At 40.9% G+C, this 24685-nt stretch overlaps 1 protein-coding gene across 1 annotated transcript in view; it reads left to right on the top strand.

Moving 5' to 3' along the window:
• The window catches only part of SMURF2 (SMAD specific E3 ubiquitin protein ligase 2), a 69724-nt gene extending 45990 nt beyond the window's left edge, over nt 1–23734 (top strand). Inside the window, exons 6-19 of the mRNA XM_053375308.1 lie at nt 550–634; nt 1751–1834; nt 3329–3531; nt 6020–6104; nt 7926–8084; nt 11165–11372; nt 12367–12470; nt 16890–17004; nt 17661–17839; nt 18440–18577; nt 18930–19050; nt 21425–21626; nt 22604–22679; nt 23168–23734. Coding sequence (XP_053231283.1) covers nt 550–634; nt 1751–1834; nt 3329–3531; nt 6020–6104; nt 7926–8084; nt 11165–11372; nt 12367–12470; nt 16890–17004; nt 17661–17839; nt 18440–18577; nt 18930–19050; nt 21425–21626; nt 22604–22679; nt 23168–23267 — 1859 coding nt within the window. The 3' untranslated portion in view covers nt 23268–23734. The remainder of the gene's footprint in view (nt 1–549; nt 635–1750; nt 1835–3328; nt 3532–6019; nt 6105–7925; nt 8085–11164; nt 11373–12366; nt 12471–16889; nt 17005–17660; nt 17840–18439; nt 18578–18929; nt 19051–21424; nt 21627–22603; nt 22680–23167) is intronic.
• Nucleotides 23735–24685: the final 951 nt, after the last annotated feature.

Raw genomic sequence — 24685 nt, 5'->3', positions numbered from 1 at the left:
TAAAAGCCAGTATTCTGAACTATGTTTGGAAACAGACCAGAAGCCAAGTGAATTTATTTCAATACTATTGACCAATCATGGTCAACAGGCGCAGCTGTTGTAGTCTACTGAGGCAGCCTCATGGACAACCACACCTAGATGTCACCAAGTGAAGCTGCAGCTGGTATACCAGCCTCAGTGGATGAAATGCACTCTTACCAGAGAGGATACCTGGATCCTGGGTTCATGTATCATGGGAACCCAAGGTTATTGCAGCTTTTTGGTCCCGCTTGTTCAAAGACAGCAGCAAAGTTGGAATGATTAAGTAGAGTGCCCCAGTACGCTGCTTATTCCCAATAAACCAGAATAAACTATCAATCCTGCCTCAGTGCGGCATTTTAATGGGGCCAGTCTCATCATGTCTCTGTTGAAATGGTGTGTAAAAAATAATCAACTGAAAAGAAGGCTTTTACTGTATCAACAAGTTGTGTCATTTCTTTCCAAATACAGTCGTGATTTGAATTGTATTGTCGTACCTCTAATTTTGGCCTTTGTTTGTTTGTTTGCTAGTAAGTCTTCAATCCAGAGACCGGATAGGTACTGGAGGGCAAGTTGTAGACTGCAGTAGATTATTTGACAATGATCTACCTGATGGGTAAGGTAACATTTTTACATTTCATAAATGCCGTTTACATATTTGTCTGATATTTGCAGTGATGAAAAATGGAGGGAAGAATACTAGTGTGTTCTAAAAAAATATTTACATGTAGACTTATTTTGGAGTTAGAGATGCCAACCAGCAATTTAACTTCATGAAAATACTGGACTACAAACTCCCATTATCCCTGAACATTTGCCATGGCTGGTGAGATTTGAAGTTCAAAATATCTGGACAGCATTGGTTGGAGAAGACAACTTCACCAACAGAAGAAACTGTGTGTGTGTGTGTGTGTGTGTGTGTGCGTGTGTGCGTGTGTGTGGTGAATCCTGTTAAAACTGAAACTAAATCCTGATAAGATAGACACAGTAAGTCCCCATATCCAGTAACTTGTATGTTTGCTTACCCGCAACACTGCTGTCCCTGAAAGAGCAGGTATGTGGTTTGGGGGTGCTGCTAGATTTATCACTTTCAGTTGATGGGCGAATGACCTTGATAGCAAGGAGTACCTATTACTAACTATGGCTGCTTTGCCAACCGCCGGCTTTCTGGATAGAGTCAGTTCAGCAACTATGATATATGCACTGCTAACCTCATGATCTTCTAGGTGGCATTGTAAAGCCCCAAACAACTTGGGTCAATGTTAGCTAAAGTACTGTCCTTCTCTGTACAGCCCTCTATACTGTCAGATATATGGAGAAGGCCTTTCTGATGGTGCATTCTGCAATATGCAAAGCGCCACCTACTGGCAACATAAAAGAGGGCCTTATCCCTGGTGGCTCCTACCCTTAGCAATGTCCTCTCCTGTGACTTGGGAGGTACCAGTAGTTGGGCACTTCTGAAGTTTAGTAGTAGCCGTGTTGTAGAAGTTGATTAGTAGCCCTGATGCTACTGCCCTATATTATGGCTTGTCTCTGTAACATTAATATTATTTTTAACACTATATTTCTTTTTATCTTTGTAAAAATACATTTAAATAAAAATGAGTAGTATAAAAATAGTGTGGATAGTTAGCCAAACGTAATGTTCATGTTATGGTGTCTGTTGGCTAAAGATTTATTTAAAACAAACTTCTTCTAAATATGGTGATTTTCTTTCAATGTATAATTCTAGTTGGGAAGAAAGGAGGACGGCCTCTGGAAGAATTCAGTATTTAAATCATATTACACGAACAACACAGTGGGAGCGACCAACACGGTAAGAATTATGAGAGAACACTGTACAGTAAATTTTTCAGTGACTCAAGCTGAGCACTTGAGCTTCTTGTGGATTTAATTGGTAGGAGCCCATCATTCCCTGAAATTGTTGCTAGTTATTACCTCTGTTCCACACCTCCAAATACAGGTTCCTCCCAAATATTGCTCCTATAATGTAAATCCTTCCTCTATCCCTCTTACAGAGTCGGATGTGGATAGAACGGACTTGCAATGCATTACTAGAGTTTATAAATGGGACACAGGTGGCGCTGTGGTTGGCAGTTAGAATCTGTGCGACCAGATGAGCTCCCGTTGCTCTTCCCAGCTTCTGCCAACCTAGCAGTTTGAAAGCACACCAGTGCAAGTAGATAAATAGGTACTGCTGTGGTGGGGAAGTAAACAGCGTTTCTGTGCGCTCTGGTTTCCGTCATGGTGCTCCGTTGCTCCAGGAGCAGCTTAGTCATGCTGGCCACATAACCTGGAAAGTGTCTGTGGACAAACGCCGGCTCCCTCGGTCTGAAAGTGAGATGAGCGCTGCAACCCTATACTCGCCTTTGACTGGACTTAACTATCCAGGGGTTCTTTACCTTTATCTACCTTTTCCTGACTAGAGTTTATATTGCAAGGCCATTCCCACAAACCCCTCACCCCTGCCCCACAGATAGGGTTCTGGCCCACTGGCCCCCAAAGGTTCCCTGCCCCTCACAAATGAAAACTGTAAAATAAGAAGGCAATGTTGGCATTACTGTTTTGTATTAGATAAATGACACTTGGTTATGAGCCAGGTTAGTATAGTTTTCCTTGTGGAAAGTAATTTAGTAATATGGGAGAAGGGAATTGGGAATTGGGACTGGTCCATATTTGAGTTGCTGCCATCAGGCCATTATTTCATTCAGTGAGGATTAGTCTGTACATTAGTTGTCACACATCAGTTTTCTGTTGGCTCCTTACTTGGTTTTAAGTATTACTTATTATGTTGTTAGATTGTGCATCTGTTGAATATATTGTCAGGTCCCTTATCGCTGCACGCTCTCCCACTTGCTCCGTTTGTAATAGGATACAAGCAGGGCATATGTTTCTCTGCAAAGTAGCTCTGGGCATCTTGTGGCCACAAGCAGCCCTTGATTTTTATTACCATGCTTCTGAATAGCATTAGAATCCAAACTTGTGTGTTGCCTCAGCATGTGTATTATATCAGTGATGCATAACTTTTTAATTGAAGCTACCCACAGTTTAGGAGTCACCAGTGCGATGACCGCAGGCATCCATGTACTCATAGAGGACTTTGCTCAGAATTCCCTGCCCTTGCTGATGAAATGAGTCTTGAAAGAAGGGTGATTTTATAGCCAGAGAGTACGGTTGTGGGTGTGTGGTTGCCTAGAACGATTTCTCCCGTTTGCAAATTGCCCCATGTGTCCAAAAAGGTTGGCAATCTATGGTTTAGAGACAGTTCTCTAAAGCAGAGAGGTCTCAAAAACATTATTACTGTTAACAGGCCAGCATCGGAATATTCAAGTCCAGGTCGACCACTGAGCTGCTTTGTGGATGAGAACACACCGCTTACGGGAATAAACGGCGCAACATGTGGACAGGCATCAGATCCCAGGCTAGCAGAGAGAAGAGTGAGGTCTCAGAGGCACAGGAATTACATGAGCAGGACCCATCTACATACGCCTCCAGATTTACCGGAAGGATATGGTACGCATTTTTAAAACAGCGTAACTGTCTGTCTGTTTTTCAAAGGCTATGTACTTCAAAGGACTATTATTCTGAAGATCTAATGAGAGGGATTTCCCCCTTCACGCTTTCATGATACTGGTCTCAGTCCAGCTCTGGTAATTTAATTACTGTATGGGTGTAGTATACTGCTGGAGCTTTGCTGTGTGAGAGAAAAATCCTGTTAATTCCTATTCTGACCATTGCTTCTTTTCCTTGAACCATGGAGTGGTGCAATTCACTAGTCCAGATCTCAGGCTTCTAATTTAATCAGTCTCAATGCAAGGCGAGGGAAGAACAGAAAACTTTTTGAACAGAATAGGTGATATTACCGAGAGAGAGCGTACCACATTTTGTGTATGTTTCTTTCTCAAAGGCTTAAAGGTGTTATTTTTTAAAAAACGAAACAACGTTTATGTTTATTGTCCAGAAAAGCACACTCCTGTTATATCTCGTGTCAAGATTTTATCATGTGTTGTAAGTAGATGCTTTCCAATGTACATGTGTAGGAAAATCTGTGTTATAATTGAAATGCATTCCCAAATTAAGCACGTCTGAGGGACTGGTAATAAAGATTAAAATATTTTATCTGAATTCAGCTTCTGGTAGCTTTGCTCACAGAACATAAAACCTTCTCTGCCGCAGTGGTTTCTGAATCGTAATTATGTAGCAATAGCAACAGTTTTAAAGCTTTCCTGCGCCTAAATTATGCTTGGTGTAAAACTTGGTATTTTGGGTGAAAAGACTTGAGAACTTGGTCTGATCACAAATTCCTAGGCTCAGAAGCACCCAGTTTTTAAATTCTTAGTTTATGACTACCCAGATGAGCCACTATTTTGCACCTGGCTCTGGTTGGTGTACCTCTCCAATCCCTTGTATAGACATTGTAGAGGAATAAAATGGGCAGGTGTTAATGAAACATCCAGGAAGACATGTTAATGAACAGAGTCTTTGCAGCAGATGGTGATAGAGACATATGGCACAGAGTATCAATAGATGATATGAGGGAACTGGGAATGGCCTTAGAGAACTGCATTAAATGCTAACCACTTCCAGGTTACGTCCCACCATTAATGCCATTGCATGAAAGGCAGTGCAGAAATACAAGAAACAAAGCTTTTCTCACTCTTTGAGAGAAAGTTTTGGTGTGCATTTTTCATTGTATCCTTGAAGGCTAATAAACACCTTTAAAATACCTAGCTGTCTGAGGATTCTAAGAGACATATCCTGTAGTACAAAGCAATGGGTTGGAACTGACCAAAGTGTGTTACTTTGGGCCTATTGAAATTAATGGAACAAGTTAGCAATGGCTAATTCAGTCTGGATCCAGTCCAGGGTATTTTATGGTATGCCCATAAGTATGCAAATTTCTAACTTTCTGCTTAATATGATCCTCTATCATTACACCAGTTTAGGTAAAATTTAGGGCTTCGGGTGGCGCTGGGGTCTAAACCACTAAGCCTCTTGGGCTTGCCGATCGGAAGGTTGGTGCTTTGAAGACATGTGATGGGGTGAGCTCCCGTTGCTCTGTCCCAACTCCTGCCAACCTAGCAGTTCAAAAGCATACCAGTGCAAGCAGATAAATAGGTACCGCTGTGGTGGGAAGGTAAACTGCATTTCCGTGTCCTGTTGTGCCAGAAGCAGTTTAGTCTTGCTGGCCACATGACCTGGAAATCTGTCTGTGGAGAAACACCGGCTCCCTCGGCCTGAAAGTGAGATGAGCGACGCACCCCATAGTCGTCTTTGACTGGACTTAACTGTCCAGGGGTCCTTTATCTTTAACTTTTTATACCAGTTTGAGAATGTAACTCCATATGTGTTAAAAATTCTCAGGAAAAAATAACTCGTGCATTATTATACTACCCTTGACTTCCAAAGAAATTCTTCACAATTTTCAGTTCATAAAATATTTCAAAATCCTTTGAGACCCACTTTAAGTTGCAGTTCACTTCTATTGCTATGGCTCAGTGTTTCCACGTAATCTTCCTCTCTGTGTATATGTCTCCTGCCCTATGATCTAATCATAAGGCGAATACATGAAAACGTTACCTCTAAAGTGAGAGTTTCAACCCCACCCCAAGCTGCTCCAGAGGATTAGGGGAACCCCCAGAATAGATGAGGGGTACAGGGGAAAGAGGGGGAAATGTCCTGCTGAGTCGGCAGAAACGCGTTTTGCTAAGGGAACAATTTTGTTGGATCCAGCCCAGAATACAATAGCCAACTGGGAAAATATATTGTTTAAAAAATAAGCTACCTCTACTCTTGCTTTGCTCTGGCTGTTAAAGCTAGACCAAGCACGAAAGTCTTTTTAACTGTTCTTTGCAAAGACATTCAGGTTTTGGCAAATCTCGAGGGGAAGGGAATTTATAGAGTTATTTCAAGTCTGTGAACTTGTTAACCTTTTGCATGGGATTTTCATTAGTAAACGAAGCAATCTTTTGTTTCCACATTGGCACGTCTGAATGAACAGAGCAAAGGACAACTCAGCAAGGGCAGGTGTATTTCCTGCATACTCAGACTGGTGTAAGCACATGGCATGATCCACGCGTACCGAGGTAAGTGGATAATCTGTCCTTTGATGCTGTAAGTTAAATAAAGTTGCTGTACAAATCAAATTAGTAATATATACATTGGCTATAATAGCCTGTTGGCAGGAGATATGTTATCTATGAACCTGTGCAAGCCCAGATTTTGGAAGTGGTATCAGAAAATTCAGACTCCTAAGAAGCTCTGATATAATTTAAAGCAAGAGAAACAGAAAGCTTATAGCCCCAGACTCTGAAGCAATGTAGTGTTTGCAGTGCTTAGTGAATTCACAGAGATCTGAGAGGGACAGAGTAAGACTTTTCACTGATCAGATTTTAGTGCCTTCCATCCTTTCCCTTTCTGTGTCAAGTGAGTAGTTTAAAACAGACCTGTGCGGAACTTTTGCATATTTTTATCAACTTGCCTCAGAATTCTAAGGGAGGTTTTTTGGGCACAGAATATTCAAATATTTTTTAACAGTGTGCACAGTGCTGGCTGGTGACTGAAATGTTGATTATGCATTTTTTCTTTTAATATTAATTGGCACGGGCATAAAATAATTTCGGTAAATCACCTGCTGTGTACATATTTAGAGCTAACTTGTTCAGTTCCTTGCAGCGCTAGCATGGTGTAGTGATCTGAGTGTTTGACTTGGACCGATGAGATCCGAGTTCATATCCCCACTCGACCATGAATCTCATTAAGAGACCTTGGGCTAGTCCCTGTCTCTCATCCTACCCTTCTTTACAGGGTGGTAGTGAGGGCAAAATTTTGGGGGAGAGCCATGTAGGCTATCTTGAGCTCCTTGGAAGGAAGATGGGATATGAATGATATAAACATTGCTACAGGTTAGGATGTTTAATCTCTCTAGTAGATTGGGAGGTCCTGTCCAGTGAAAGCTGTGTTATACGGAGCTTTAGTGATGGAGTGCCTGAAATCACTAGCCCCAGATCCCCCTGCCTGATTTGAGGCAATTTCTTCCCTTTCCACAGCAGCTCTGTACAGGCTCCCTACTCCCCAGGAGAGCATTTGTGTGGGGGGGGGGACAGGAGGAGGGAAAGAGAGACTGAGGGCTCAGCTGCTACACAGCTGCAAATAAAATGTTTTAAGTGTGTTTTAAGTGCAACATACAATGTGACACTAGATAGCGATGGTGAGCCTTAAGGAAAATTCAATGTATTTTTTAAAATGCTTTGGTTTTTAAAAAACAAACAAAAAAAACCAACACCCCATTTTCAGAACGATTTTTATGTGTTTGTAGATTCCACCTGACTGTGTGATTGCCTTCTTTCTAGTCATGCAATAGCTGGACACAACCCTTCTGGGATTATGATTTTTTACGACATCTAGTGGCTAGTTTTCTTAGTTGGCGAAAATTGTCTGTGGCACACATGCATAAATCTTCATGGAAAACACCAGTATTGACAAATGTGTCTGTCCGCCTTCCACTGTTTCTAAAAAGAACAGAACTATTCCGATGTCCTTTAAAAACTGGCATTAAGAACATGCAGCTCCTGTAGGAAAAAGGATTTTGTTTTCGTTTTAAGTCAGTATCCCATTAATTACTGATGTAGTTATTTTCTTCTTAAAGCAAAAAACATAGGTTGTGCGATAACAGTTTTTCCAAGACCAGTGTAGCGGGATGTTTTTCTGAGAGTAGGTTTTGCTTTTCCTTTGGTGGGCTTGCTCCTTGAGAGTAGACATTCCAGCTGTATAGATCAAGTTTCCGAAACAATGCATACTCTCAGGCTTCATGGAATTGTAATGTTACTTTTACACTGGTTTGGCTCAGAGGCCAAATACTGAGGGTTTTTTTTCTCTCTCTCTCATTTTTATGTTTGTTTTTGCAGGGATCTTAGCAACATCAATTGTGAAGAGCTTGGTCCTTTGCCTCCTGGATGGGAGATCCGGAATACAGCAACAGGCAGAGTTTATTTTGTTGACCATAACAACAGAACAACGCAATTCACAGATCCACGGCTATCGGCTAACTTGCACCTGGTTCTAAAGTGAGTTCATGATGTCACCAGCACATGCAGATTAATGTTTTGGAGCACGAAAGTGGTTCTCTGGGAATGTGCAATGGGTTGATTCTGCCACCTTGGGTTATATAACTCCTTTGTGTTGACTTAAGATCTCTTGAGACTTTGTAGTCCTGGGGAGAAGCAATCTGAAATATATATTATTGAGGGAGTATGTGGAAGAATAATTACACAACAAGGTATTGCAGAAGCTTAGTGATTTGCATTGTCTGCCTTTAATATTTTAAACCAATACAAAATAAGTGCTTTGAAATATTCTTGGCAGCAAGATTTTTTGGTTTCACTTTGAAAGAACTGATTCAGTTGCCCTTGAGGAAGAGTTTTAATCTGAAACGCATAGGGCAATAAAATGGCCTTGTCGTCACCATCTGAGCTCTTCTTTCCATTCACTTTGCGTTTAATGCCTTCCTTGCTTTACTCTGTTAGCCATGTTTCCAAAAGCAGAAGAGACTATATAAATCAAAATTGCCATTGTCTAGACAGAACGATCCGTTTGTTCAGACACTCCTGGAATTTTATTTCATTGTTCTTCGCTTTAACACCTTTTAAATGCTATTTTGGGAAACACCTGCATAGCATTAAGTAAATACTCCACAAAAGCTGGGTGGTTAGAATGTGACTGGGCATAAGAATCCACAGAGCTAGACTAGTGATGAGAATCTGGAACCACTTTTTTATAGGAAGGGAGGCTGTGGAAGGTAAAAAAGTAAAAGTTAAATTGTCTTCAGTATATCTGAAAACGCTTAGTGTACCTTATGTGCAAATATGCACATAGTTTTGGAATCTATTTCTTACAGAATCAAATTTGTTTGGAAATTTCGGGGGGGGTGGGGATTTTACTCAGATCCATTAAAATTAATGACAACTAACTTAGGCCCACTGATTTTAATGGGTCTACTCTGAGTAAACATTAGTTAATTAAAATCTCAGGGCTGTGGTCATCTCTTGGCTAGAATGTCAAGCGAATTCAAATATAACGTGTGATATTTGAGGAGTCTGTAGTTACCTACTGAAGAAGAATAATGTAATTTTAAAAAATATATATTACTATTCTAAGATAGTAATTTGCATTTGTTGTTGTTTTTAATTTTCAGTTTCCTAGCAGTAACCAATTGACACCTATAAAATTGTGATCCTTATAGATTTCCAAGATAGCTGTGACAACCTTCAGGTTGTCTTTCAGTAGGATAAACCTCAAGCTGTAAAATCACAGATCTTTTTTGCACTTTTCAGCCTATTGCTACAACATTTAAGCTTTTTCATTCATACATCTGCCTTTCATTATGACAGGATTTCAGAAATCCAACCAATAGTCCGATAGTGTCATCAGCAAAGTCCTCAGTCTGATAAATTTTCTTCAGTGTGTGTTACTGTCTGCTACAGTAAGGCGAGATATGTGTAGATGATTTCTCCCTTCTTTTCACTAAAGAGGAGATAATTTTTGTGGTTTCAATATATCCAAAGCTTTAGATTAGTTAAAAAAACACAAATGTATGTCTCAGTGAAATTATATATGGCTTCAGTTGCCTGTCCAACCTCAAAGTTTGTAAATTTAGCGTGTAATGTTAAATTTAGGGAACTCTAAATTTAAGAATTGTGCAGTGGAAGAACAGAACCTTCAGAGCTCAGTGTAAAAAAAAAGAAGCCAATTTTTAAATTATTCAGCATAAAGTGGACTGGGTGTAAATAATTTGTTGCTGACATACTGAGTGCTTTCAGGGTCTGCTGTCCAGGCAGACGGATGGATAACTGAGCAAAAGGCATGACTCGTTATCATGGCAAGTGTAAGTCAATCCCACTGTACCCCAACCCAAGGGCATAGCTGGAAACAGATCTTCATGGTGGATGTGGACCAATTAGCCAAGCCCCAAGAACCAACATTGCCTTGCCAGTTGCAGTTTATTTTGGAGCAGAACAAATTGAAATCCCTGGTTTGGACATAATGTTAAGCAAGGAGTTGTGGTTCACTTCCCACACTCAACACTAGGACAGAGTGAAGCAGGAGCAACCTGGGCATTCCCAGTAAACCATTAACGAGAGCTTCATTTGCATGTCACAATGAATCACAGTTAAGTGCTATGCAGATCTCAGGTGGTACTAAGGGCTGCTGGGAAAAAGGAACACACAATGGTGTGTCCCCCCCCCCCAAAGATTTTGTTGCGCTAATATGGCTTTTTCAACTTTTCTTGTAGGCAACATAGCTACTTTTACTTTCAGTAAGGATGCCGAGGCCCGCTGTTCATAGCAAAATTTTACATCTTTTCTGAGTTTACATGCAGCCCTGACCTGTGTGTTGAAGAATTTTGCAGAACTGCAGATTAAGCTGAACCATTTAACCTGGAGATTGCCTTCCTTGCAGCCACTTCAACGCTCCTTTCCCTGCGCAGAACATACTGTGCAGCAAAATTTGGCATGACAAATCTCCAGGAACATTCACGTAGAAAATATTTTTTATAAAGGTTTCCCCCCCTTCCCCAGTTGCAACCTGAACTTCATTTCAATACATTTTTTAGAATAGCTAATAAAAAATAGTCATTTATTTGTGTCTTTTAGTGCATGTCAATCTGTTTCCCTTTTCACCTTACCAATCTGCTTACAATCCTGTGGTCCCGACTAGCCCAGGTACAATCTTTGTCAAATGTTCTGTACAAGCGTTTTTGTAAGCAAATTCTTCTTTAAAATGTAAGGTTGCATCAAATTTAAATTGGCTGTGCCTCGACCTAACCCTGAACATTCACATGAACATCGATAAAACATGCAAAACAAATATGAAAGAGCTTTTGAGCAGCGGGTTGTCAATATGGTGCTGCAATCTGCTTAGCAGAAATGTTCAAAACCCCTCAAAGCTGGTTGAAAACGATCAAGACAGACAGATGGATATGTTCTTAGTCTCCTTTAGGAAACATTAGTGGAAAAGCAGGACACTCACATAGAAACCATTGTTACACTTGCCTCAAAATGTTGGTTGAAAGGCATATTAATTTATTGGGGGGGGGAGGAATAATGGGAAGTCTTGAATTACTGACAGCAGCTGCCATTCTTTTCAGTCGTCAGAACCAACTTAAGGATCAACAACAGCAGCAGCAGCAGGTAGTATCGCTTTGCCAGCTTCCAGATGAGGCCGAGTGCCTGACTGTGCCCAGGTATAAGCGGGACCTTGTGCAGAAACTCAAGATTCTGAGACAGGAGCTATCCCAGCAGCAGCCCCAAGCTGGACACTGCCGCATAGAAGTCTCCAGGGAAGAAATTTTTGAGGTAACTTTCGGTAGAGTTATCTTAGGTGTTAAATAATGTGGGGGAACATCCTGCCGCCGGGATGGTTCTTGCTTTTTTTGGCAATGTAAATGGGCAAAGATTATGTGGAAACATCTGAACTACAGCACACTTTTTGAGATTTCATGGTGAGCATGTGATAAAGTGAGGAGGCTGAATCTTATTTCGTTGTGTATAACCGACATGTATCGTCAGGCATCGTTTTACTGAATCTAAGGCTGCAGTCCTATACCTGCTTTCTTGGAAGCACAATCTATAATTTAAAGCAGGGGTCAGCAAACTTTTTCAGCAGGGGGCCAGTCCTCTGTCCCTCAGACCTTGTGGGGGCTGGACTATTTTGGGGGTGGGAATGAATGAATTCCTATGCCCCATAAATAACGCAGAGATGCATTTTAAATAAAAGCACACATTCTACTCATGTAAAAACATGCTGATTACCAGACCGTCCATGGGCCAGATTCAGAAGGCGATTGGGCCAGATCCGGCCCCCGGGCCTGAGTTTGCCTACCCATGATTTAAAGCAAGCGTCTGTGTTTTACATCGGGCTGCGCAAACTTGAGAGGGTTTCGGTGTACTAATGTATGAACTGCCCCCTTTCCTTGTGGCTGTAAGGAATAAACGTCCAGCCATGATGGACCAGGATTGCTTCTTGTGCTCTCATTCAGCAGGAATTGTGAAAACCTTCGCACCACAAACGTATTATGCCAAACTACTTTTCAAGTACACCCAGAATAATCTCAAAACATTAGCAATTCATGTAAGCTGTGCAAGAAAATGGGCAAGATACCCCTGCAGGTTAAAAGGCATTTTTAAGTGCATGTAGCAATGACAAAAGATGCCTGCTTATATATTATGATGCCACCTGCTGTAAGTTTTGGATACTCCGATTTGTTCTTTCTTTAGAATCATGAGCAGAGGAACATCAGAGTAAAGACTATGATAATATTGTTAAATGTATTATCTGGTGTAATTCCAGGAGTCCTACAGACAAGTCATGAAGATGAGGCCCAAAGACCTGTGGAAGAGATTAATGATAAAATTTCGTGGGGAAGAAGGCCTTGACTATGGAGGAGTTGCCAGGTAAATAATAATAATGTGCTACCTAAAATGCCTTAGGTCTGCCTCCTAAGCCAGGATCAAGCAGCATCCAGAGTTGCTGTTGAAATAAATTCTGATACTTGGAGATTGATCTGAAGGCCCTGACAACAGCAGAGCTCAGCAATATATGGCAAGTCTGGGGAGAGAGGGAAAAACAGGCATGCTGGTTCTCTCCCTACCCCTATCCTGGCTCCCCAAGTTCATTCATCTCTAGCAGTAGCCTGTATTCAAAGCCCAACCCCTTATTTTGATTGTCAGGAATGAATGCATTAGCATATATTTACTCTTAGAAAATGAGCCACAATTTTTCTTACTCTCAGAAGAACCTCTCTATGGTTGGAAGTAATTTATGGTCCTACTGACATTGAGACTCAAGGCATGTTATCTGCCAACACTCAACATACTACAAATGGTAAAATTTGATTAATAATGGGGAAATCAATTGTTGCATGTAAGGGTTTAACGGATTATGTTAGAGCTTTGTCAACTCTGTTGAGCATATCCGTTTCAAGGTAACAGGCTGGATAAAACTGTTCTGTGAATGGTGGTCTTCTTCCACTCCCGGAATGGAATCTTGGCTCCAATATGTTGTGATTTTCCCCCATCTAGTTAGTATAGATTAGAGAACAGAAGGTTTGCAGGTTAAGAATTGCATTCTGTGTTAATAATTTCTTGCAAGAAGGAAGGTCCGTGTAGGCTTCAAACAAACAAGGAAATGGGAATGACCTTTCCCTGCTTGCTGCATACCATGAAATCTTTTCTGCTGTGTGTTTGGACTAAACATTCAGTTGCCGCAATTCCAAGTAGCAGAATAGGGCTGGGGAGTGCAACACTACATTTTCAGAATCAGCAATGCAAGTAGGCTCTGACCTCTGATTGTGAAACAATATTATGTGAAGTGTTTTCAGTGTGCTGTGGCTTTTCTGTTCACAAAAGGGACTGTGCGAAAGAGCATAAGCTACAGCCTGGAACATGAGAAGGAAGGGAAGCAAATCACCCAAGCACCAACCCCTCCTTTTTCTTCACCACTGCCACCAAGTGGATGTCTTTAGTAGGAGGGAACTATTTCTACAGTTTGAATAGCTATCCATAAGATCAAACATATGCATCCTGCTATACCTCTTCTATAATGTTTTCCTAACTAAGCCAATACTCATCAATTTGCATCCCTTAATTGAGCTTCTGCATCCCTTCGTAGTTCTCTCCTGCAGTATCCAACTCTGCTCTCTTAACATTTTTCATGGTTTCGGTCCTTTTCTCACTTGCAGCTTCTCAACTCCCGCTCTTGAAGTTTCCGACTCCGCAACCTTTTGACCAACTAGGCTGCTTCCTAGCTTGACTTACACATGATATTTTCACTTCTCCACCAAATATGTTAGCGAATCAGGAGGAGAGGAGTGTTTCAGTTGTGTTTCTATTCCCCCTTAATTGTCAGGATAAATCTTTGACCCTTCTGTGCGGACCTGAGCAAGATACCCCTTGGCACTTTTAACTCGCCTTGAACTTTTGATTCCCATATGCACAAAACCCTTTAAAACCAAAAGTAACCATTTTGCAGCCCAAGTTTTCCAACCAGAAGCCCACCACAAAATTCTATTCCTTCACAGACTATTCCTTTTCAGTGCCCACAAAGCCCTCTTCAGCCAAGGCCTTCCCTTATCAGCCCCACACCTGATGTCTGGTTTAGGGCAGGTGGAAATGGTTTGCCCAAAACTGCCTCAAAGCATGTAGGGTAACAGGGATGAAGGTTGGCAATTAATTTCAGATTTCAGGTGCATTTCTTATCACATTGTTTGAACGGAATTCTTTTTTTTTACATCCAGATATGTTAAGACTGCCACTCAGGGGTAGTTTTTATTCTTCAATATCTGCCCTCAACTTCGCTGCTCAGAGGTCCCTAGCAGATGTTTTTATTGGGTTTCTTCTGACATCACCAGTGGGTCTTTTCTCTCTTTCCTCCCCCTAACTCCACTGGCAGACCACAGGATATGAGCCTCCCTCTCCTTAAATTCCAAAGCACCTGCATTTACCTCCAGCTTTCATTATGGACACCTAATAGTTGAACAAATGCTTGTAGTTCAGTTACTTATCAATTCCAAAGACCAGAAGCAGAGGAGTGTTCTCTTGGGTGATCTGAGGAGTCTGCCATCAATTCCATTTGGCATAAGCTGGCCTGTTGGCAATGAGCTTTAGTGACCTGTGCCAGGAAAGTAAATCTCAGAAGCGCTGTGAAATTCTGTGAATTTTTTTGCTGTTAGCTATACCAATATTTACCAACTGGAGCAAATTTATTTAGCACTTTAAATTTTAAGCTTTTAAAGTAATAGTCCTTCAGGTAATGGGTATATTTCAGCATACTGTTAATATCTGTTCAGTACAGTGCATTAAACTGCATTCAGTGTGACTATCACAATCTGAAGAAGGTATCTGAAGAAGGGTGCATGCACACGAAAGCTTATACCCAGAACAAACTTAGTTGGTCTTTAAGGTGCTATATATATATATCACAATCAGAGTTCTATTCACACTATGCTGAAACAGTAGAAGGTCTGTATTCAGTTAATTTAAAGCCTTCCAAAAGAACTGTGAATTAGAATGTCGATTAAGCTCTTAAGTTTCACATTTAACAATATATAGATACTCCAACTTTGTTTATGATTGGAACAATGATCTTAAAAACTTTCTTTACATATTTTTTATTCTTTTTACTTCTTGTACATTTGCAAATCTGTATGTTTTGTTAATAAATGAAAGACAACAATGGCTCCCTTTATCTAAAAAATTATTGTCTTTTCACCCCTGCTTGAATCATGCCATAACCTTCAAGTGTCCCAATTCCCCTGGCACATTCCTGGAATTTCAGAAGCCCCCCTGGTTTCTGATTTGATTCTGGGATGTCCCATTTCCCCCCTCCAGCGCCACCATGGAGCTGAAGGAGGAGGATGAGCCGGTGCTTGCAATTGCAGTGGTCCTGCAAGGGTATCTTATACAGTGGTACCTTGGGTTACATACGCTTCAGGTTACAGACTCTGCTAACCCAGAAATAGTACCTTGGGTTAAGAACTTTGCTTCAGGATGAGAACAGAAATTGCGCAGCGGCGGCAGCGGGAAGCCCCATTAGCTAAAGTGGTACCTCAGGTTAAGAACAGTTTCAGTTTAAGAATGGACTTCCAGAACGAATTAACCCTCTGCGCAACCCTCTTATTGGCCCCTCTGCTGCCGCCACTGTCATGGCGGCCTGAGGTGCGGCGCAGGCGGAGGAAGCGAGCAGAGAGGTAAGGGAGCAAGCAACTGCCAGGTAGTGGCTGCGGCAGGGGAAGCAGCCAGCTGACTCGTGCAGCGGCATGGCACACAAAGGGATGCACCTTTTGGCACCGTGCTCCGGCTTGCGTGGGAACGCGGCACCAAAAGACACGCATCCTGATTTTCATCTCAGGAACATCAGAAGGTTGGTCTCCCATATGTCCAGACATTTTCCCGGACATTTCCGGGATTTCAAAGGCGGAATTGATGCCTCAGGGGGTGGTGGTTCCCAAAATGTGTTGCTTTTTCCTGGATCTTAGGCAAGTCAATCGGAAAATAGTGGGTATCTTGGGGTTTTTTCTTTTAATTTTTTTTTTAAAATAAAAGCTCAATGACTTTCCGGGTGTCCTGGTTTTTACTTTTTGAAATATGGCAACCCTACTACCACTGGTCTACACAGATAGGCAGTAGCTCTCCAGGGTTTTGGACCAGGGCTCTCCAGTCACCAGAGACACTAGGGATTGAACTAGAGAACTTTGGCATGCAAAACAGGGGCTCTAGTTACCATCATGCCAAACTTTGGGGTTTGTCTAAAAAACAAGCTCCACAGCTTTGGGGTTTCCTTTTAAAAAAGCAAGCTCCAATTCTGGGGATGTCCTGGTTTTTACTTTTTGAAATATGGCAACCCTATTGGAGGGTAAGTCACGTTCTATATAAGTTTTTCTTTGTCCCTGCTTCCTTCCCTGTGTGGTTCTTTGTTTTACATCTTTTTATTCTGGTGCAAGGTACGGAAATAGTTGCTTCCTTTCTTTTTGCCCCCTCAAATCCCCCCCCCCAATTCAAGCCCATCTTCAACACCCTGTTAATAAAGGGCACACAACCGATTACTGTGCACAGCTAGTGCAGTTATACAGCACACAGCTTTTGACATATGCAACTAAAGAGATTGGACACGTCAGCAAGACATTGAGAGAAATAGTTGAGAGAAATTGAAACAAGAAATTCTGAAAATGTGCTTATGACACAGTTGTGAATAAATGCTGTTCCCATTACCACATTCTGTTGTCATTGATTGAGAAATTATTTATCACTGAAGACCAGTGTTTTTCTGCATCAGTTTAACAGTGTTTGACCCTTAAAATGTTTTCTTTTCTTCAGGGAATGGCTCTATTTGCTCTCCCATGAAATGCTGAATCCGTATTATGGCCTCTTCCAGTATTCGCGTGATGACATCTATACACTACAGATAAACCCAGATTCTGCTGTTAACCCGGTATGGAAATGTACCCCATGTTTGTGGCCAGCAGTTCCTTTTTAATAGTTTTGGTGTGCTAGCTTTATGCAAATCTGAATTACTTTAGTGACGCTCAACAACTTTTTTAGAACAGATAGAAACTGCTTTGGGAGTTCCCTTTTTTGTTTTTGCTTTGAAGTGCAGGGTATAATCATGAAAATTAATGAATGCTGCAGGTTTGTTAAACCTTAGACAAGAAATAAAGGTGTTAAGTTGTAGCAGGAAACTTTGAGGTCAAATATAAGAGGAAATGTTGTAATCCTAAGAATAGCTGTTTAGAGGAAGTGTTTTCAAGTGAAAGTGGAAGTTTATACAACACTAGGGGCTCCACCTTTGCTCACAAGCCAGTATTGTGATGCAGCACAACAAATCCTGCAATAGGGGCTGTACAGTCTCATATAGATAGATAGATAGATAGATAGATAGATAGATAGATAGTCTTGATGGAAGTGAAGCAGGCACCTTAACATATTTTAAAGCTTTTTATTTTATTTTTCGGACTCTTCATTGTAACTTTTAAGTAAATCTTACTGCATACTAAAGAAAAGGTTCTTGTTGAAAAATCTGAATGCTTCATCAGTTTTGGAATCAAGCCAAGAACCCCGGCATGAGTACATTTTTTCCTTCAATTCTAGGAACACTTATCCTACTTCCATTTTGTTGGACGGATCATGGGGATGGCTGTGTTTCACGGACATTATATTGATGGGGGCTTCACATTGCCTTTTTACAAGCAGTTGCTAGGAAAGCCAATTACGTTGGATGACATGGAATTGGTTGACCCAGATCTTCACAACAGCTTAGTATGGATACTGTATGTACTGATCTCTTTGAAATGATGCTTATTATTTAGAATGGTTGTATTCTGCTTTAATTCATTTGCTATAAATGGGCAGGCTGTGAATAGAATTTTTGCTGGGGGGAAAAAAAACTATAGGTAAGCCATGGGAACTTAAGTCTTCTAATCCAAATCATTATTAGAAAGACTGGGACAGATGTAACGTGACACATTTGGTAGCCCCATTGGGGAAGCCTGCCAGTTTTAGGCAATCTGAGCCACGATGGGGTGACTTGAGGTATGTGTGTGTATTTTGCATAGGACTGGCTAGGGAACCAGCCATAGTCTTCTATAGAACGTTCTTCTTAGTTGTGTCCTGGTACATAGGGTCTGTCCTCCCTTGTTACTTCTGAGCATTCCACAAGCTTTGTAATCAGAGGGGATTTTTATCATGGAATAAAATAATTTTGGGGTACTTTTATGTTAAAGAATACACACCCTCCAAAGTATTGGATTCATAGAGGCAGTATAAGCAATTTTATTTATATATATATTTTTAATGGCAGGCTATAGGATGTATGGTTAGGTATGCCTGAGACGTTTAGAATTCATATAATTTTGCTTTCTCTACTTCAGTGAGAACGATACTACCGGAGTCTTGGACCATACATTTTGTGTGGAACATAATGCGTACGGTGAAATTATACAACATGAACTGAAACCTAATGGCAAAAGCATTCCTGTCACAGAGGAGAGTAAAAAGGAATACGTCAGGTATCAAAAACTATAGTCTTAAAAAACCCCAAAAGGTTTCTGTTACAGTGCTCTGTGCAGAGGGTAATACGGTATGCTTAAATTAATAGAGTGACTTTGTCATGTTAATGGCTGCTTAACTTTGGCCCTACAGATGTTGCTGAACTATAACTCCCTTTATCTCTGACTATGTTGGCTGGGGTTGATGGGAGTTTTAGTCCAACTATTCCAACAACATTTGCACGGCCTCTAGCCTGTCTATGTAGATGCTTGGTTGAATAGTTTGTAGTAATGTTTGCAGCTTGGGATCAAGCATCTAAGTTGTTGAGTGGGAAGACACTCCTTTGCAAATAGGACTTGTAATTTATTGCAGGCTTTATGTAAACTGGCGATTTTTACGAGGGATTGAAGCTCAGTTTCTGGCTCTGCAGAAGGGATTTAATGAAGTAATCCCACAACATCTGCTGAAGACATTTGATGAGAAGGAGCTAGAGGTCAGTACATTAATGATATGCTAGGTCATCAAGTGTAATAAGAAAAAAAGCATTCTTCTTAAATTTTGCGTATGCAAAGTTGATCCCCAATGCTTCTAGGGATGGAGGATTTGCAGTAATTTTAACCATAGTTAACATACCAAATCACCAAAGGGTTGGGATTCCTTTTTTCTTTACATTTTGTAGACAGGCTTCTTAATAATACTCTTGTCTTGCTAGTTAATGACTTTAAAATGCTATTTTTGATAGAATACATCACATACTTTGGAGGGCTATTTTTTATTACCCTTAGCATTATTTTGAGTGTTTTACAATTCCTTTAAGAAACAGATTCTTAATATTGTACAATAAGTGCTGGATGATAAAAGTTGAAATAGTAAAATTTTGTAGTTCTTAATGGTTGGGCAGAAAAAAACCTAAATTGTGCGGTGTGAGTCAAATGATACCTTGGAAACTAAAATGTGTCTCTGTAGGAAAGTATTTTCTGGTAACCATAGATAAACATATTCTATTTCCTGTAGAGAACATATTGGGGAGGGTGTCTGAGCCACCCTACTATTAGTCCCATTTGCTGAAGATAGCACAGAACATGCAAGACACCCATGGGAACTCTTTCATTGCCCTCTTCTTCTTCGGCGATCACTCGTAGCCGAGTAAGATTGTCTTCCATGAACACGGTCTTAACAGTGAGTCTGTAAGTGACTGTGGAGGCCAATTCTGGATCCACATGTCCTTCCACAGTGGGGACATAGGTTTCCGGGCAGGAGTTGATCACGGTGAGGATTTGCCAAGCATGCTCTTAGCTCATTCCTCCCTTTTGTCCTGAGTTTGAGCATCTTCAAAAGTCCATGACACCTTTGGTAAAGGCTACTCTCCGTCTGGAGCGCTCGCAGGCCAGTGTTTTCCAGTTGTTGGTGTTTATACTACATTTTTTTAGATTTGTCTTGAGAGAGTCTTTAAACCTCTTTTGTTGACCACCAGCATTACACTTTCCATTTTTAAGTTTGGAATAGAGTACAGTGGTGCCTCGCAAGACAAAAATAATCCGTTCCGCAAGTCTCTTCGTCTAGCGGTTTTTTTGTCTTGCGAAGCAAGTCCATTAGCGGCTTAGCGGTTTAGCGCTATTAGCGGTTTAGCGGCTTAGCGGCTATTAAAGGCTTAGTGGCTTAGCGGCTAAAAGGCTATTGGCGGCTTAGCGGCTATTAAAGGCTTAGCAGCTTAGCGGCTAAAAGGCTATTAGTGGCTTAGCGGCTTAGAAAAAGGGGGGAGTGAAAAAAATCGCAAGACTCGCAAGACATTTCCGTCTTGCGAAGCAAGCCCATAGGGAAAATCGTCTTGCAAAGCGCATCGAAAAATGGAAAACCCTTTCGTCTAGCGGGTTTTTCGTCTTGCGAGGCATTCGTCTTGCGGGGCACCACTGTAGTTGCTTTGGAAGACAATAATCGGACAGGAGAGAGGCACAAGTCCACACCTCTCGTTTTTATTGTCCTGTGCATGTGTGCCAGCCAAGCAGGGCATGTGAGAGAGGCAAACACACATGCGACTTTTATATGCTTTGCTCCTGGTTGGGGCAGATGGGGAATTCACGGTGCATGAGAGATGGGGTGATAATGGCACATGGATACACCCATTTCCAGTGGCGTAGCGTGGGGGGTGCAGGGGGGGCCGGTCGCACCGGGCGCAACACCTGGGGGTTAGGGTTAGGGGGCGCAAATCCACGGGTTAGGGGGCACAAATTACTTGCCTTGCCCCGGGTGCTGACAACCCACGCTACGCCACTGCCCATTTCCCCTATACAAAACCCATGAAGACCTTATTCTTGGCTAGGCTGCCTTTCTCCCTTTGCTGCCCTTGCTCCCAACCACTCATCTCAACCCTTTTAAATGTTGCATGCTATAATACCCCCCCCCCCTCTTTCCGGGAAGGGATGATGGAGATGCATGGCTGTCGGGTTAGAAAGTTGTAGGGGAATAGAATGTGTGGGAGAAGGAAAAATCAGCCCAAGAAACCTGCATATAAGCCAAAAGGGGCCTGGGTAGGAAGGGCTTGCTGTGGATCAGGATCTGTTCGCTGCTCACCTTCAGTGAAATCTGTTTCTTATTTCTAAGACTTCTATAATGCACAGATAAAGCTGACTATATTGTTTGCTATTCCACTTAGAAAACTAGGGTTATGTGCTTTGCAAGCTTAAACTAACTTGTCATTTCCTACTGGCCAACATTTCATATAACAAAAGTTTTTTAGAAAAATAAAAGTTTTGTCATTTAGAGGGATAACTTTCTATTTGTAGCAGATTTGCGGGGGTGGGGGTGGGGTGGCGTGTATTGACTTCATGCAGTCCTCCACTGACTGATATTTGTACCGTTATGAACAGCTCATCATTTGTGGCCTTGGGAAGATAGATGTTAATGACTGGAAGGCCAACACCAGGTTAAAACACTGCACGCCAGACAGCAACATTGTGAAGTGGTTTTGGAAAGCCGTGGAGCTCTTTGATGAAGAAAGGAGAGCCCGATTACTGCAGTTTGTGACTGGGTCATCCAGAGTACCTCTGCAGGGTTTCAAAGCATTACAAGGTTAAAAAAAAAGCACAAAAGCAAATTTCTTTTGAATCGCTGTCCACAGTCCCAAGTTACTGCTTTTTCAGTTTTGTAACATTTGTGATATATTCAGAGTACATTATGAAATGCATAGCTATGACTTTCCGTCAAAAGTCTTAAATCTGTAGGCTTGTGTGTGTTTTTGTTTGGTATGCCCGATGCCCTGGTTTTCCAATTGCATCTACTAGTCCAACTACTGCAACATTTTATCATAAATATATTGATAACTGTTGTTCCTGGCTCTGTGTGATTTTCTGGCTGTTATAAGACCTGGCAGCACATGATACTCAATTCAGAGGGCCTCTTAAGATAGCCTACTTCACAGCATAGCTGTCAAGCGTCCCTTATTTGGCGGGACAGTCCCTTATCCCAGCGCCATGTCCCATTGCTGTCCCTTATTGATGATGTCCCTTAAATAAGCTACTGAAGGTAATGGGGCCCTTTCTATGTCCAGCTGTCCTTTGTCAACAACAAATTGTTGCTGTTTTTTTGTGTTGAATATATGCTATATGGTAATTTATGGACCTAATAGGTATCTAAAGCCATTTGCACGCAACAAAATATGTATTTCATCAAAGTAATCGTTGATCCCTTATTTTGGCTGCTGATCCCTTATTTTCAAATCTGTAAGTTGACAGCTATGCCTTACAGCTCTTGTAACATGGTAAGGGGCAGTCAAAAGCCCTTTGCGTGTCTGTGTATCAGAGCCATCGTTTTCACTTACTGAAAGGAATGGAAGGTTGGGGGTATATGGTTTCTAGTATTCACTTTTCTAATACGTTCTAGAAAGCCTTAAATCGGCACGTATCAAATTGGAGATGTACAGGTCACACTCCATGGATGCTGCTTTGTCTGTCACCTTCCAAAGCTTGCTTCTCTGCCCAGTCTTTTACATGTTTTGGTTGTGCTCCAAAGTACTGGACGTTAATGCCCAATTTCTGTTCCAATTGCAGGTGCTGCTGGTCCAAGACTATTCACAATTCACCAGATTGATGCTAGCACAAATAACCTGCCAAAAGCTCACACTTGGTAAGCTTTATAGATGCATTACTATGCTCATTCTTTTCTACATGGAGACTATTGAATTTGCAACTAATTAGAGAAGAAATTCATTAATAATCCAGCTTCAGAAATAGGTTATTATGAATAATCTACCTGCATATAATTAGCATATCATCAAAACCATTAGAAGAAAGAAATAAGCATTTATGATTTTTCTTTCTGCACATCGTAGCCTAGTCATCAGTAGATTCTCTGTGTTACGTTTTTGTGGGAAACTGTTTTTTTCCAGCAGTCTTGATCCATTCATTACTTACAAACACCATGTGTGTTTTTAATTCTTTGTCAAAACGGATCAACATAGGCATAGTTCTATTTAGAAGACAATGTTAGCGGTGGGGGAGGTAACTGTGTTCTTTTAACTGTAGCAGCCTGCTTGAAGTATATTACTTATTACGTAAATTCGGTGTGCATATATTATTTGAAAGCCTATTAAAGCTTTTGTTCTCTGCATGCAGCTTCAATCGAATAGACATTCCTCCTTATGAAAGCTATGAGAAGCTCTATGAAAAGCTGCTAACCGCCATTGAAGAAACATGTGGGTTTGCTGTGGAATGAACATTTGCAGACTTACCTGGGACTGTATTTATACTCCGTCAAGCAGAAAATCCTCTCCTCAGCCATGACACAGTTAAATGCTTGAAATATAGGAAACTTCTTCCCCCCACTCCCTTTTCTACTTTAGGACGATATGAGGGAAAGGACAATTTTTGGAGTTCTTCATTCAAGAAAATGTCCTGTGGCTCCTGCCAAGGAATCATTCAGCTGCTATTAAAAACAAGTATCTTGAATATACAGAATGCTGACTTTTCCTTCCTTTCAACAGCAGTATTCTTCTCTCAAAAAGACGACTACTATTTTTGTAAAAGGTGATCTGATCTATTTGCTTACCTGATTTCTATTCTCACAGGTCCAAGATATAGCTGTCGGTACAAGTCACGTTCCAGCCTACTTAAGTAAACATGTGATACTGAACAGCATCTATACCTGCTATTTTTTTAAATAAAATATTTTGATTATTCTAATTTTTTCATATAATTGGCTAAGCAAATCATAACCCTTTTAAATTAAGGCCACTTAACGTACAAACTGTGTTTTCTTATAGTGAATGATTTAATTCTCTGTTATGAGTTAAACTTCAATGTTACTTGTGTAAGGATTTTTATATTTCTCAAGCATGAATTACAGGTTTTGGCTCCTGTTTTTCTCTTGTCCAGTTTCTTTAGCAGAATCCTAGTCGGAGTTAACTTGCACTGTATTTGGTACAGTACTTTGTGGTAAACGTGGAAACCCCCCTTTTTTAAAGCATCTAGCATTTTTTAAAATGAACGTTTTTGTAAAAAGTCAATACTTGAGTTTTTTTTAATTTGCTTTCCATTTTAAATGGAACTTGCTGCATTTTGTAAACTCCTAAATGTATGTTGATGATATCAACAGCCTTCTGCCAGGTCGTCAGTTCATTTTTCAAAACTCTCTGTGGATGTCATACCAACCAAAGTTTTTCTGTTCCGATACAGTGAATCTGCATTGTATATTAGTTGTTTCAAAACAATATTATCAGGTTAAAACGTCTTTATTTTAAATGGCTTGTGACATATGGGTTTGTGCTAGCTACAACTAAGGGAAAAAATAGTGATGCAATGGACTTAAAAGCAGAGCTTCTGTAAATTTTCTGATGTGCTCCAATAAATAGCTGACTGGAGCACCCCAGAAATCATCCTTGCATTGAGGGTAAATATATGCAAAATAGTTAAAATAAAGGGGGCACGTTTAGATGAAATATATTGCACTGTTAATCAGCAGTCATGCAAGGAATTATATACCAATAACTAAAGTGGTTGAGCTTGTAACTTGGGGATAGCTCATAAGTACACTTCTCTTTGCAATAGTGTGTTTAGTTGCTGTGAAAAGTGCAGCTTCTCTTGTTGAAATCATTGCTGGTTGTTTCTGGTACGCTGGCAAGCACAGATATTTCT

This window comes from Podarcis raffonei, chromosome 2 (assembly GCF_027172205.1).
Source record: "Podarcis raffonei isolate rPodRaf1 chromosome 2, rPodRaf1.pri, whole genome shotgun sequence".
Taxonomy (NCBI): domain Eukaryota; kingdom Metazoa; phylum Chordata; class Lepidosauria; order Squamata; family Lacertidae; genus Podarcis; species Podarcis raffonei.
This window is presented reverse-complemented; position numbering and strand designations above follow the sequence as displayed.